This window comes from Schistosoma haematobium, chromosome ZW, assembly GCF_000699445.3.
Source record: "Schistosoma haematobium chromosome ZW, whole genome shotgun sequence".
In the NCBI taxonomy this organism is placed as follows: Eukaryota; Metazoa; Platyhelminthes; class Trematoda; order Strigeidida; family Schistosomatidae; genus Schistosoma; species Schistosoma haematobium.
Genome location: NC_067195.1, coordinates 68,272,127 through 68,288,119, shown reverse-complemented (window position 1 = coordinate 68,288,119; position 15,993 = coordinate 68,272,127). Strand labels below are relative to the sequence as shown.

The 15,993-nt window shown below is 34.1% G+C and overlaps 1 protein-coding gene across 1 annotated transcript; it reads left to right on the top strand.

Moving 5' to 3' along the window:
• Positions 1-1,523: 1,523 nt before the first annotated feature.
• Positions 1,524-15,150, top strand: NUP43 (Nucleoporin Nup43). The gene is made up of 6 exons (XM_051218834.1): positions 1,524-1,723; positions 3,249-3,428; positions 5,638-5,923; positions 10,814-10,964; positions 12,954-13,210; positions 14,936-15,150. Exons 1-6 carry the CDS (start codon positions 1,598-1,600, stop codon positions 15,106-15,108), a joined length of 1,173 nt encoding a protein of 390 aa, XP_051072262.1. The 5' UTR covers positions 1,524-1,597; the 3' UTR covers positions 15,109-15,150.
• The last annotated feature ends 843 nt before the right edge of the window (positions 15,151-15,993 follow it).

Below are 15,993 nucleotides of genomic sequence, written 5' to 3'. Positions count from 1 at the left end.
TTCATGACCGACAGTTTTGCTAAACTTTCAATTGTTTTTGATTAATTATCGACAAGGAAAAAGCGATTTTCACCTAAAGCAATAATATCAGAAGGGTTTTGTGGAGATTGTAGTAATTTCAGCAGTTGAGATCATAAGTCCATGGTGGTCTAGCTTCAATTGACTCATGATCTCAACTGTTGAAATTACTACAATCTCCACAAAACCCTTCTGATACTAATCAACATATACTCACTAGTGACTGGCTTCAAGAGGTATATCCTGGAGTTCTAGTGAGAAGCAGTGACCAGTGGAGTTCAACCGGGTCTGCTCTGAGATAGTAACTCACTGATGACAATGGTGGATGCGTAGCCGAATTTCGTGGATTGGTTGAAGATAGACATTAACACCGTTGGATGCCGGCCGGCTCAGTGGTCTAGTGGTTAAGCGGCTGGCGCGAGACCGATAGGTTCTGGGTCGGAATCCCGCGAGGTGAGGTCGTGGATGCGCACTGCTAAGGAGTCCCACAATAGGACGAAACGGCCTTCCAGTGCTTCCAGGTTTTCCATGGTGGTCTAACTTCAATTGACTCATGATCTCAACTGTTGAAATTAAAGCAACAATTTTATAACTACTTTGTTCTATCATTATGCATATTCCTATTAGCATTTATTAGAGATTTAATCATACAAACCTAAATATTGTATTTGTATATCTGTATATTGTTTTATCATAATGTCTATAAGTTCAATATAAGGATTCAATCCAATAAACTTGTTCTCTTTGGAGATGACAACTTATAGATTATAAGCAAAAATGGATGATGACTATCAGTGGAATCCTGAACACACATCTCCTCCTACGTAGGTTTCGTTCACTGTAGTTACTTGCATCTCAGAGTTGATGTTCACTCCGGAACTCGAATTCAGTACAGTCCACCCCGAACGCTATCACGTTTTCGACTTAACTACGGAGTGTAGATAGTCACTGACTTATGGCATGAGATGAAGTTGAATTCATTTGTATTGGTTACTTGTGAGTTAATGGAGAAATTGAGGCAGTTCGTCTATGATGCACATAGACTAAATAGAAACTGATCAATTGTAATTCTTAACATCAACAGGAAGATTCAAACAACCAATTTAAATAAAATTGTAGACTGTTTACTTTTATTTAATAAAAGTATTCAATACTTAGTAATTTACTTTTAAAGCTGATTTCTTGTTTTAACTTCAAGTGCTAACTTAACCCCTACTTACTACTAAAGAACTACAATTGAGTAACCAGTAAGCCAAATGATCGGGATTTATTTTATTCATTGTTTTTTTTTGACAAATTTCTGGTTACATTTAGATGATTGAGATGTCGGGATCTTGATTGCTGACGCTTATCAGTTATAAGATGCGTCATTGATGTTCAGAGTTTATTAATCAATTTTTCTCGTTTTTCACCGTATGGAATTAAACTTCATTATTATGCAAACCTACCAATTCGTTATGTATTCCAACTTCAATACCTGTTCTGTTTGTTACCTTATTATTTTAGAAAGTTCAAGTAATACTGGCTATTGTATTAGTAAGCTCTAAAATTATTTCTGAATAATAGTGACAAATTCAAAATGGTCCAATGTTCTAATCGTTCGAGTGTTAAGTGTATTTCATTTAAGTTATCTCGTGTTCGATTTGTCAGCAAACCAGAGACACAATACCAAGAATTAATTGTTACTGGTAGTTGGTTGGAAGAGGTAATAAAATTCCTTATTTTTATATTGTATTCAATTTATTAGATTTGTTTCTTGATATATCATAATAAAATAAGGGATTTGTTATTATTTGGTCGAATAAAATTGTAAGGTATCTCTAGATGTAAGTGTCTATGGTCTTGATGATCCACGTAGGATTCAAATCCACTGCCACGTATTCAGAAATATTACCACGGACTATTTGGCCGCAACTGATCTCCTGTAGGTAGGAGTGAAATATTTATATTTGATTGATCACTGAGTTGAAACGAATTTCATGTTTGTTTTCCCCTTTAGTATTGATCGAATTCTATCGATCAAACTGAATTATGACTACTATTCTACTATCGTACACTATGTTGAGATGTTAGGTAGTTGGAGGTAGTCGACGGGAAACCCTTGAGCTATTTTTTGTTCTATCTTGCACTCATCAACAAGTCGTACTTGTAAATTTGAGGGGAATGATACGTCCTGGTGGATGTGGACCCGTATCACCCAGCTTCATAGCTTGAAATGTTACCACGTAGTCGATATATATGGAATTAGATTAGCACTAAGAAACAGGCAAACACAATATTAGTGGTTATTGATCAGAGACCAATCTATGTGAAGTAAGATATTTTATTAGGTTAAAAAACTTACTGCACCTTATATGCGTAAATTTTAACAGATACTCGAGTTTACTATAAATATTGTGACACTGATTTTTACCTCTAAATTGGCAATAAACCTCGGATATGTTCATCAGTAGTAAAATAGGGCACTTTTTCCGTGCTATTTTCTAACGGTTTTTAAGTAAATTTTATTGAGAACTAAACTCTCATCCAATCGATTTTACATTTTAACAAAAAAATACAATTATTGTTCAGTTATTATTAATGAATAATTTTTTCTGGTTAGCGTTTTTTTAGCGAGTTAGTTTTCTACGGGATGGGGACGCTAACCCCATGCCCAACCCTCCTCCTTTATCCGGGCTTGGGACCGGCAGTAGCCCCCAGAGGGACTTCAGGCGGAGTTATTAATGAATCAATCGATCATACACAGAATATTATATGAATAGAATCCTTTAAAGAATAAAGCATTGTAATAAACGAAGACTTGGTTAGTGTTAACCAATTATATTGTATTAAGCAAAATCATATACACCATTTTCACATCTTTCTTGAATTGCCTTTTACAAACTTCATCGTTCTACCATTCCTGTTGCTACTCGTACTACTTCTGATTTTCATTTTCTTCTCTTCATGTTCCTCTTCTGTTAATAAAAATCCTACTTTCAATTCTTGACATGTACTATTTATATCTGTCCATATAAATAGCACGCACCACAGTAGTTCATTTTATTCATTTTACTGTTTTACATTGTCAGTAATTTACCATGTGTTTCCATTTAAAATTAATTTATGCTTCAACATTTTTGTCTTTACTTTTGATTTGTTTTTTGCCTATTTTTCGAAAATAAAACTGAACATTTAATTAATCATTATTTATATCATTTATCATTATGTTCACTTTGTATTACGTTTAGGTGAATCGTGTTTGTTTATGGCAGTATAGCAGTGATCCTTCTGTTAATAATCATAATGAAACAGTTAAACCAATATCAGAGAAGGAAGATTGTACTACTGCTGGTGTGCTCGGTGATACTGTTGATGATCCACGTTTGTTATGCTCTCTTGTTCATCCGGGCTCTGTTCAAGATTTGAAGGTTTGTTGTATATATATAACGTCGAAAAGATTGGTAAAATGTACCGGGGAATTTTAATGGAACTAACTCCACTCTTCATTGGGTTCCAATCCTCAATACCTAGTGTCACTGATGAGTAATCAATACTATGTTTGTCTCATACCTATTACTATTTAAATTTTGTCGGTCATGTTTTTTATCATTTATGATGGCTTCTATACATTCAACTTCAAACTTTTAAAATTTCACCTTTGAATTATGTTTTCTATCATAGTTTGCAATTTTTCTTATTCATAACATCAGATCCTATCAAAATTTCTCCTAGTTTATTTCTAATATTACCGAAGTAGTTTTTTTAAAATTCAAGTGCTTAACTTATCCATAAACTTTATTTGGTGGCCTTTGAAGGTTGACGCCGATCTTAAGCTCCGGTAAAGGAGGTTTTGGTGTACAGTTAGCAACCCCATCCCTATCAGGAAAAACTCATTATCTGAACTTTTCCACGCCTTAGATTTCTTTTTTTTTTTTAAAAGAGAACAATTCCAAAAATAAAGTGATGTATCTAGTCTTTCTAAATACTTAATTAATTTGATAAGGTACAGAATAAGACGTCTAAATTCAGGGTATACCGAATAAATAACATTTTTATGTTGTAGTGACTTTCGTAATATATAGGAATTGTTTAAAAGAAACCTAAGTTGGAAATTTTTAATAATGCATTATATCTGTCCTTCAAACCAGTCGTTTATGGATTCGGCTTCCAATTTAAACGTTATGGTCTCTTCCAACTCAACTAGAATTTGTTTTCTGTGAGTTATTGGATGCATTACTTTTCAAACGTTTAAAGTAATTGAACTGGATACTGCTTGATGATCAGTCGCCAGGTATACGAACCATTCAACGTTCAATTCTGAGTTTATGATTCTAGTTTAATAGTAATAATAATAATAATAATAATAATAATAATAATAATAATAATAATAATAATAATAATAATAAATATTTATAACAGTTTTACTTATTTCAACTTGGATAAAAAACTATTTCCGCATTTTTAACATATAACGTTGTCGAATTCATTAGTGAATGCCTTTGTAAAATATAATAATAATTATGAACTTATAACTGTATAGAGCCTGATGATGAAGTTATTGAAAATAATTGTTCGCTTAAATATTCTTTATTTTCGAATATTCTATGGGGATTGTTAAACTTTATTATCTGTTTGACTTCTTTGACTATCCCTACTACTACTCATATGGGTCGTGAACATTAAATTTTTGTTTACCAGTCGTCAATTCGTAGCTTTTAGATCAGTCGCGATTCAGTCACTATTTTATTGTTTACAAGAACTGTAATATCTCCAAGCCTTATATTCTTATTTACTGAATTTTTCTACCATTCATGTTAAAATATATGATGTTTTACGATGTAGAAGAAAGTACTTAATTGACTCATCCATCAGTGTATAACCTAATCAGATCGGAACCATCCTAGTTATTAGGTTTGTCTATATTTTGTAGATACTATAGTTTTTAAACTGATTAACACTTCATTTTAATGTCCAGATTGACTTGTCGTCACGTTACATTTACATTTCTATTAAAATTATTATATGAAATGGTGGTTGGCGAGTACACTTCATTGGAAGATTGTTTCATTATTTCATTTTATACAGCAGTCTCAATTTCTTATCTTATACATTTCTTGCTTCTTACAGACTTATTAAAATTTAGTGTTGGTAATTATAAACTGGAATGAATTCCATCTATTATCAATATTCTATTATTAACTTTATGTTAATTGATAACTAGTGAGAAGCCGTTACCAGTGGAGTTCAACCAGGTCTGTTGTGAGATATCAGCTCACTGAAGACAATGGTGTACGGTGGCGCAACTTCGTGGATTGGTTGAAGTTAGACATTAACACCATTGGATGCCGGTCGGCTCAGTGGTCTAGTGGTTAAGTGCTCGCGCGCGAAACCAGTAGGTCCTGGGTTAGAATCCCGTGGGGTGCGGGATCGTGGATGCGCACTGCTGAGGAGTCCCACGATAGGACGAAACGGCCTTCCAGTGCTTCCATGTTCTCCATGGTGGTCTAGCTTCAATTGACTCATGATTTCAACCTGTGAAATTTCTAAAAATCTCCACAAAACCCATTCTGATAACTATTAGTCAAATAGTTATTTCATTGAAAATGCTAACTTATAATCTATTTTATTTACTTCAAGGTTCATCATCCAAGTAAAATGATTTTTTCTGCCAGTTCTAATGGTACTCTACAATTGTTTCAAGTTTGTCATGTTCAACCTTGTCTAGTTCGACTATCTGCAACTAATTGGATGCCTTTTGGAGAGCATATTTTATGTGGTAATATTCCATCAGCTCTGTCTAGCTTAGCAATTAGTACTGATGGTCTACATGCATATGTAAGCAATGAACTTGGTCAATTAGCTATTGTTCAAGTAAACCGTATTCCTAATTTTCAGAAAACTGATCATATCAAATTTAATAATGGTAATTTATGTATTCATTATAATTATGATTGTTTTGTAATTTTAATTAAATCTTCTAAATTCTCAGTCAGTCAATCAGTCAGCTACAACGTAGGACCAGGCACATATATGCATCGGTCCAAGTTGCTATACCTTATTAACACAAAAAGATGAACACCGGATTCATAAAAGTAGTTAATTCAGTTGTGGTAATATATAAAAGAAAGATTGCAATAAGGATATAGTACAGGAAGAAAGAATTAGTCCGTAGGAAGAAAGATATGAAACGATTTTAATCTCTTAGTTTAAGGGAAAACAGAGAGTGTATACACCGACGCCATTGTGATCGATTCTGAGCCATGTCTAAATTCTATTGTTGACATGATTAATAATGTAATAATAATAATAACAAGAAGAAGAAGATATATGAGTTACAAATTTCTATCTACCCCTAATCATGCTTATTTTCATTATCACCATTCAATTCATCAATAATATTCATTTAAATTAATAAAAGTATCTAGTGAATAATTATTAAGTTTAGAAATATCAAATTCCATTGTTGGATATTGAATTGATATTTTCATCAGTTATTATTATTCATAAATGAACATTTTAAAGAACAATATAAGTTCTTTTAGTTCATTTGGGCAGTATCTACAAAACATGGAATGTAAAGTGGGTAAAATGATTGCGTTCAAATTAAAATTAATCATTAAATAATATAATTAAGTTATATTGAGATTCACAAATCCTATAGCAACCAAAAAGCTAAAACTTGATCTTTCTATCAAGAAAGAGTTATTGGTTAACCTTTAGTATAGATCAAAGCTGAGTATATGGATGTGTAAATGTAAATAAAGTACTGTAAATAATTGCTGGAAATCAATATTTCATGGTATTCTCTCTATTTTAAGGACAAAATATTCCATCACATTTGGTTTAGTGATCAGAAATACACCATTGATAAATCTGGTTTGCAGTGACTAATGTTACTTACTAACTAGCAATTTGTATGATATTGAGATAGTCAGTAATTTATTATATTATATACTGTTATCTATACGTCTATCCCCAACGTCTTCATGACCGACAGTTTTGCTAAACTTTCAATTGTTTTTGATTAATTATCGACAAGGAAAAAGCGATTTTCACCTAAAGCAATAATATCAGAAGGGGTTTTGTGGAGATTGTAGTAATTTCAGCAGTTGAGATCATAAGTCCATGGTGGTCTAGCTTCAATTGACTCATGATCTCAACTGTTGAAATTACTACAATCTCCACAAAACCCTTCTGATACTAATCAACATATACTCACTAGTGACTGGCTTCAAGAGGTATATCCTGGAGTTCTAGTGAGAAGCAGTGACCAGTGGAGTTCAACCGGGTCTGCTCTGAGATAGTAACTCACTGATGACAATGGTGGATGCGTAGCCGAATTTCGTGGATTGGTTGAAGATAGACATTAACACCGTTGGATGCCGGCCGGCTCAGTGGTCTAGTGGTTAAGCGGCTGGCGCGAGACTGATAGGTTCTGGGTCGGAATCCCGCGAGGTGAGGTCGTGGATGCGCACTGCTAAGGAGTCCCACAATAGGACGAAACGGCCTTCCAGTGCTTCCAGGTTTTCCATGGTGGTCTAACTTCAATTGACTCATGATCTCAACTGTTGAAATTAAAGCAACAATTTTATAACTACTTTGTTCTATCATTATGCATATTCCTATTAGCATTTATTAGAGATTTAATCATACAAACCTAAATATTGTATTTGTATATCTGTATATTGTTTTATCATAATGTCTATAAGTTCAATATAAGGATTCAATCCAATAAACTTGTTCTCTTTGGAGATGACAACTTATAGATTATAAGCAAAAATGGATGATGACTATCAGTGGAATCCTGAACACACATCTCCTCCTACGTAGGTTTCGTTCACTGTAGTTACTTGCATCTCAGAGTTGATGTTCACTCCGGAACTCGAATTCAGTACAGTCCACCCCGAACGCTATCACGTTTTCGACTTAACTACGGAGTGTAGATAGTCACTGACTTATGGCATGAGATGAAGTTGAATTCATTTGTATTGGTTACTTGTGAGTTAATGGAGAAATCGAGGCAGTTCGTCTATGATGCACATAGACTAAATAGAAACTGATCAATTGTAATTCTTAACATCAAGGGGAATGTTTAAACAGTCAATACAAATTCACTTGGTATTGTTTTACTTGAATCTTCCCATTGATGTTTTAGGACTGAAATTGATCAGTCTCTTATTGGCATATGTGCATACTGTGCGTATGCCTCGATATTGCCTTAATTTACAAGCATTATGAGCAAAGATGGATAGTGGCTAGCAGTGGAATCCAGGACGCGCGTTTCGTCCTGTTTGGGACTCGTCAGCTGGATGTACCTGCATCTCACCCCATTGCACAAGCAAGTGGCTATCAGGACCCAGTAGCTAAGTGGATAACGCGGTGGCGTTTGAAGCGAACGGCACTGTGTTCGAGTCCCAGAGTGAACATCAACTCGGAGAGGCAGGTACATCCAGCTGACGAGTCCCAAACAGGACGAAACGCGCGTCCTGGATCCCACTGCTAGCCACTACCCATCTTAATGAATACAAATGTATATTGTTAAATGTTATTACGTGTAGATTTTTGTAGCTTATTCGACATTATTATTAATCACTGTAATCTACTAAATTGGAACAAAATTATTTATGAGAATTTTTTTAAAGAAATATATGATAATCACAGGTTAATATAAAAATTTATAGATTATAGGAAGAATCTGACTAATTTCATATTATAAAGACTCATAAAACAGTAAACTACTTATCCAGAAGTATAAATATTATTTGGTAAATTTAAATTTATAGTGCCGTCTGAGTGTATCTTCATAGCTTTATTAGCAATACATCTAACCAGGTTTCGTTTATAATGAATGAGTATAAAGCTCAAGAAAAGTATGTACTGGCTTGTTGAGGAACTTTTCCTATACACACTTCTACTGACAGAACCACGTTCTTATCTGTTTAACAAAATGTAGAGAAAATGTAGTTTACTATCGCGTTCCTCCTCACACGTAAATCTGATTGCTAAGTATTTACTGTCAAGTAACACTAAGAGTTCTTTTTTTCCATTGTTCTGATCGACGATGATGAAAATATCATCAATGTAACGTCAATAAAATTCATGCTTATCAATAACTCCCCTTGAGAGGTACGTTTTTTAGTTTTACAAAAAGAAAAGTCAGCAAAGATAGAACCTAGAGGTAAACCCATCAATATTCCATCAGTTTGTCTATAATATGTGTTACTAAAGACAAAATGGACGTTCGTTGTGCATTTCAGAAGTAATTCCTTGAGACTAACCCCGAAAATTTCAATATTGATCTGTTTTTCAAGTAGTTGTTGACACACAAAGTCAATTATATTAGTTAATAGTACATTGGTGAACAAAAAAGCAACATTTAAAGATATCATCCGTTTCCCATTTAAGTTCAAGTGTCCCACCTTGGAAATGAAATTGAAAATGTCTTTAACGCTTTTGTTGACGACCAGGGGTTCTATGATTCGAACTAACCACTTTTCGGTTTTATGGTATGGCAGATTATACATATCTGAAGCTGGACGCAGGGGAGGTCCTAACTTGTGGACTTGGGGTAAACTGTGGAGTCGTGGTGTGTTCGACCCAGTATGTTTAAATGAATCGTGAATGGTTGGAGTAGTGATCCTGTTATTTTTCAATTCTTTAAGACAATTAGGGATATGGAGTTACTTGATAATAAACTCCATTTCCTCTACATTTTTTTAAACAGATAAGGAAGTGGTTCTGTCAGTAGAAGTGTGTATAGGGAAAGTTCCTCAACAAGCCAGTACACATTTCTTGAGCTCTATACCCATTCATTATAAGAGAAACCTAGTAAGATGTATTGCCAGTAGAGCTAGGAAGATATGCCTAGACGACATAAACAAGTAACTAGATTTAACTCATAATATGTTGATTGAAATGGGCTTAAATTTGTCGAGAATTATTTTATATGTTTCTACGTTCAAGGGGCAAAGTGAAATATTGGATTAGTAAAAATTAAAATTGCTTCTAGTGTTTCGTAACTATCCTGTAGTTTTCTCCAATCAAGGAGTAGATCTCTGTCTTATCGTAATATAGGACTTATAGGCTTTATCAGATATACATTGGACCTCAAAAACTTCAAGCCTTACCTCTAACTACAATTCTGTTGTATATATTATGCAATTCCAGCAAAAACTCGATCTTTCTCTATTATCATTGATGGAAATTTGTTTCTTATTAATGTTAAAAATTGGTTTTCAAGAATAACTACGTGTTCACAACTCACCTAATTGTACAAACTAATTATTTGAAATACCTCTCCAAGCAATCAAGTTTATTGTTACCTTGTAAAGTGTTAGTTCTTGCACTAGGATGCTGATCACTGACTTCTTAACTGCTTCCTATATTCCCCGACTACTACTGCCCGTGAACTCGAACACTAGAGAAAAGGCGCAAAATATGGGAAAAAGCTTTATTTCAAGGTTAATCTATATACATAAGATCGAGTTTATATATAGGCTTCTGGATGGTGTTGATCTTCTAAAAACTTCTGGAAACATACTAAATGGAATAAAAACATAATTAACTATCTAGTCGAAATATGACACATAATTCTCCGTTTCCTCAAATACTTCCGAGAACTTCTATTCAATGCTGATTGCGTAAAACGTTTTCATCCTTTTCTGGTCATCTAGAAACTTTGTCTATGGATATTTGTGGACTCTCATCATAAAGGCAAGTATCTTAAATGTTATTTCCAAAATTAATATGCTGACTTCCTTCTATTTTACCGATTTCTGTTTATTTTCTTTCAAAAAAATCAATTATGAATTAGATGCAATATTAACATCAGGAGCAGATATATCTACAATAAATGCACTTGAACGTGTAGATAATTCTACCTTGGCTAGTGTCAATCAATTAGGTCAATTGAAACTATGGGATTTACGTACCGGCTTGAATAAACCACAACGTAGACTGTTACGGTAATTATGTACTGGGATAGTTTTCTCTCCCGATAATTTGTTTGATTAACTTCTATTTTGATAGTGTTCTGATTTAATTTATCCTTTCTGTATTTATTTATTATGTTAGACTATTCTGTTAACATTGATTGATATTTGTGTAGGCTACTCTTTTATTTCATCAAAGTATCTTTAAAAATATGTTCTTTTGTTCAGTAGATTGAGTCATAAAAGTTGCTCCCCAGATATGAATATCGGCATATGTACTAATTGGTTGCTGACTAGTACCAAATGTCATGTTTGCTTGATCCCTTAATGGTCGTCGGATTATATCGATATAGTTGCAATTTGGCTACTAGTCTATCTGACTTGACACCGAGTGTACTGTTTTTATATTCGGTGGTCGAAGGCAGTTGACTGCCGATTCTGAGCCTGGGTTTCGTACTAGTTGGCACTCACTATCAAGGTGTATTTGCATATTTTTAATTTAAATATAAGTTCCTTGAGGGTATATTTATGTTGAAGATTTGTAAAGATTCTTAATTACACAGTTAAGTATGCTCTACAGCTCGGAAGTTCATTTTTTAATCTGTGAATGATAAACAACTTTGATCTTGTTGTATCATGGAAAAAGGACTGCTACAAATTTGTTAAAGCTTGAAAATTTCGGATCGATATCATGTACTATATTGTCAATCAGACCAGTGACCAATGAACGACAATCAAGGCCTTAATGCCTATCGGTCCTCGAACCCCTTTCTAACCCAGTGGCGATCCAGAAGACAATTATAGGAAGCACATTAGTTCTCTGTTGTTCCCAATTCGATTGCGATCAAAAACTTATACAATAATATACTGAAGATCCCTAACCACACAGCATACTAAATAAGGAATCATACTTTAATCACAATCAGACTATAAGTGATAGAGGGCGGAACAAACAGTACATAATCAATTAGCAATAACTGAGGATTAGTAAAATGTATGACAACAGTTAGAAGTTCTGTTGGAAGCTTACAACAAGGCGTATACAGAAATGTAGCAATATAGTTGTCTACTGATTATACAATACAGATATCAATAATAGTTATCCAGGAGATAACACTGAGAGTTTCGACTTTCTCAATATTCGTTCTGTTATAACATTTGTCTAATTTGCCTCTTTGTATATTTCACATAAGAATGAAATCAGAGAAGAATGTAAAGGTTAATGAGTTAATCCTAAAATTCCTTGAGGATAGTGGTCTAGGTCTTTTTTACTTAGGGCTTAACAATCAGACGTTATTGTTTTCGTATGTGTTTACCTTCATTCATGGTCATCCTAGTTTAGAACATATAACGGTTTTCATGTAATAATCACAACAGATTCCGATTGATTAACATGGTTTCTAGGATTATAACTTTTATAATCATTCAGTATTCAACTGTAACACGATCTGAAAAACTTTTAGTGACCCAAATAGGATTTAGACCTTTCTAAAAACAATAGCTCTGCTTCAAGTCTCAAGACATTAGCATACTTATTAATACCCAAATATAACTATATTCTTCTGCCTGAATGCATATATAACTCCATCGATGGTAAGGTTTTATAGCAATCTACCACTAAAACGTAATCCAAAGCGAGTGCATCTTTCCACTTAAGTCGTGCAAATTTACAGTCCTCATCTGTATTGACCTAGTTTACAAATGTTCATTATATTTTCCTACTCTCTATTTCTATCCAACTTTGTTATACTTTCCTGAATACAAAACTCACATTCCACTACTTCTCAGGAGTCGAGTTTTGCACTTAAAAAACTCGAACATCCTTATCATCGTAAACAGAAATCTATTCAATGAGAATTTTGTCAAAATATTCTAAAAGCTTTCAGTTACACGTATTATATTGTTGCTTAGATTAATATAGATTCAATCGATATTTCCATTTAATTTGCTTCTTTTTATTGGATGTAACATTTGCTGAAGAACTATCTCATAAGTCTATACACTGGGTTTTTTTATTTAAAGTCCTGGAGAAACCCAACCTTTATTATGCTTGGGTCAACATCCTGGACAACCTCATCTTTTATCTGTAGGTGGTGTTAATTCCTCTAGTGCAGCTGCTTATATATGGGATTTACGAGCTGAACAATATCCATTAACTGAAGTAGCCTGTGATGGTCAATATATATGGGAAACTGCTTTTCATCCACGTCAACCGAAACATTTATATATGGCTACGGAAACAGCTGGTTTATTACAAATTAGTAGTCGTGATGAATCAGGTAAGTCCAACAATATTTGGGGTTCTTTTTCTTTTCATTTATTCAAAGTGAAATTTCAACTGACTCAATGAGTATAGTCCTAAACTCATAATTGTGAATGAAAATTTATTCGCTTTCGAAATTTTTCCCAAAATGACGTGATAGTTTCAAGCTTTGTTAATGAATACTATTTAAAATCTATTTTCACATATGTATAACTGCTAATTAAACTTTTATTGTTTTCATAACTTGTCTATCCTGTTTGACCGTAGAGAGAAAATTCGTATGTTAACCAGTTGGTCAACACAACGCACATTCAGTAAATAGACTAAGCGAGTGCTAACTCTAAGTGTACGGGATACGAGGTGAAGAAAATAAAGTTTTTGTGAATCATGTGGATTGACAGAAAATATTTTACTTATTTTCAGACACCCTTTAAATAGAAAGCTAAGGACAGCCAAATCAAAACGTGATACCAATTCATGAAGTCATTGACAACTGAGCTGAGTCGTGTAAATAGATGTAGATTACCTATTTGGGATGCGTGTGATCATCGTAACTAATTATTCAAAAACTTGGGTGGCATGGCTCAGAATCTTTCGCAATGGCATAGGTGCATTCACTCTCTATCTTCCGTGAGAACCTAATTCACAAAATCGCTTTTTACCTTTTTTTGTACATAACCTTTTCTATTACTACGGATACTGTTACTACTTTTACTACTATGGAATTTGTCTTAATTCTATCCCGTTGTGCTAATGTGGTATGGCAATTTGAACCAATGCAGATATCTGGCAGGTACTATGTTGCACATGACATGACATGTCATAACAAGAAAGAATTAAATATCATAGCTATAATTTCCAAACACCGTAATGATTATGGTAATAAGATGTAGCAAATCATTTCATATCCCTACTCATATTCAGTAATACTCCTTCATTGTTACATGTTACGCAAACAAAATAGTAGTTCTAAGTACTTAGATATGTTTGAGATCATATTGCAGACAAGACTATTGATTCATCCCGTTCCTGTTCCACAGTTTTATTCCATTGAATCTAAGTGAGTACTATCAGTAATCCCTTGGTACAGCCGAGGGTGGGGAGAGTCATTTCTCCCTCTCCAAGTGGTTTCGTATGACCACGTGCATATAGCCACTCCCAGCGAAGTCCTACTCGCTGTTTTCTCTCTGCGGTGTTATTTACGAAACTGAAGGGATGAAAAGCGAATGTCCGGGGCTTAAACCGGGTACGAAGCAACCATCTAGAGGGGGTTGGAAAACCCTAATCTCAAACCAATGGTGCACACGGGTTCCAGGATCCTGAGGAAATAAATGGACCAGATCTCCAAGTCAAAGGCTCAGGGAGTAGTCCCTTAAGGAAACTAGCTGTTTCGGTTTGGACAAGCAGGCAGTATCTCAACCACTACACATTTGTGTAGCCTATATATACCCCTTTGTACCAATGTTTGTGCTTAGATAAACAAGCTGTCAGTAAATATAGACCTCATTGTTAAACCTGACTATTTCACTAACCAAAGTTTGTGTTGATAGAATTACTTTTAACTTTTCTGATAACTTGGTGTTTTATCCATAATGTTACAAGATGACAGACAGATCACCATGAAGTATCAAGCTTCTATGCGACATCGATCTTGTTACCTTATATTATTCAGTTCATTTTACTATGGTATGCTATTAATGTTGTGAATTCGATTTTTTTTAAAACTACTCTGTATTTCAAGATTCATGGGTTGGATTCAAAGGTTCACGTCGTAAGTTAACTGTATCATCTGCTCTACCCGAAGACACATCGGCTAGAAATGTTATTTCTTTTGACATTTCCAATAATCTTCTAGTTTGTGGCCATTCAGATGCTGTTTTACAAACTGTTCCTTGTAGTGTGTATTTGTATTAAATGTGGAATATTATTATTATCATTAAAATGAGTATTTTATCACCTGTGTTGTATTTTCTTGATTGTAATGTTTTCCATTATTGTTTATATGACAAGTGACGGACTCTGGTACATTTTAATAGTTCAAAGATTCTAGATCGTAACTTTGTCGATGGGATTCAATTGTCACTCAAGGCTAGATAAGTATGACAGAGGTTAGTGATAGATTGGTATGAATGTATCAATCCTACAGGTCAGCTGCCGTCCGAATAACAAAATGGTGGCATCTGTGACAGTGAGTGACTGAGAATTGAACCTCACAAAGAGCATCACTTCCCTCTACGCTAGAAATGCTGCCTGTTAACAGGCTCCAATTAGCGTAAAACGAAAATAATAAAACATAGTACGCGGTGCCGAGTCACTTAGACCAGTTCGCCATATCGCATATTGATCAACAGAATTTGATCAGTACCAGTGACCGGACGAACATGATATTTAAAAAGTTCAGTGTAGATAAGAATAATAACGTCCGCTTGCATGAAGTGAATATTAAATTTTCAACTGAAGTAACATATTCCAGGGATACAATAACACAGACCCTGCAGGTACTTCTATAATTGTATATGCTTGCTGCAAATATCATTCAGAGACTAGGTTTCGGTAGTTATGTTTTATGCAACATTGGATCTTTCCAAGTCGTCACACATGTTCTAACAATGTAAGATAAAAATGACCGAAAACATAAACAAATCAAAAGATATGCTGGAAGGTAACGAGTTAATTTACCTGCATGTTATATTATCATGTCGTCGCCAAATACTAATTTCAGAACATTACGAGGAAGCCTCCGTGCTGTAGATTAATACTTAGTAAAGTCGTGCATTGATATCATGTTTTGGTGTAACT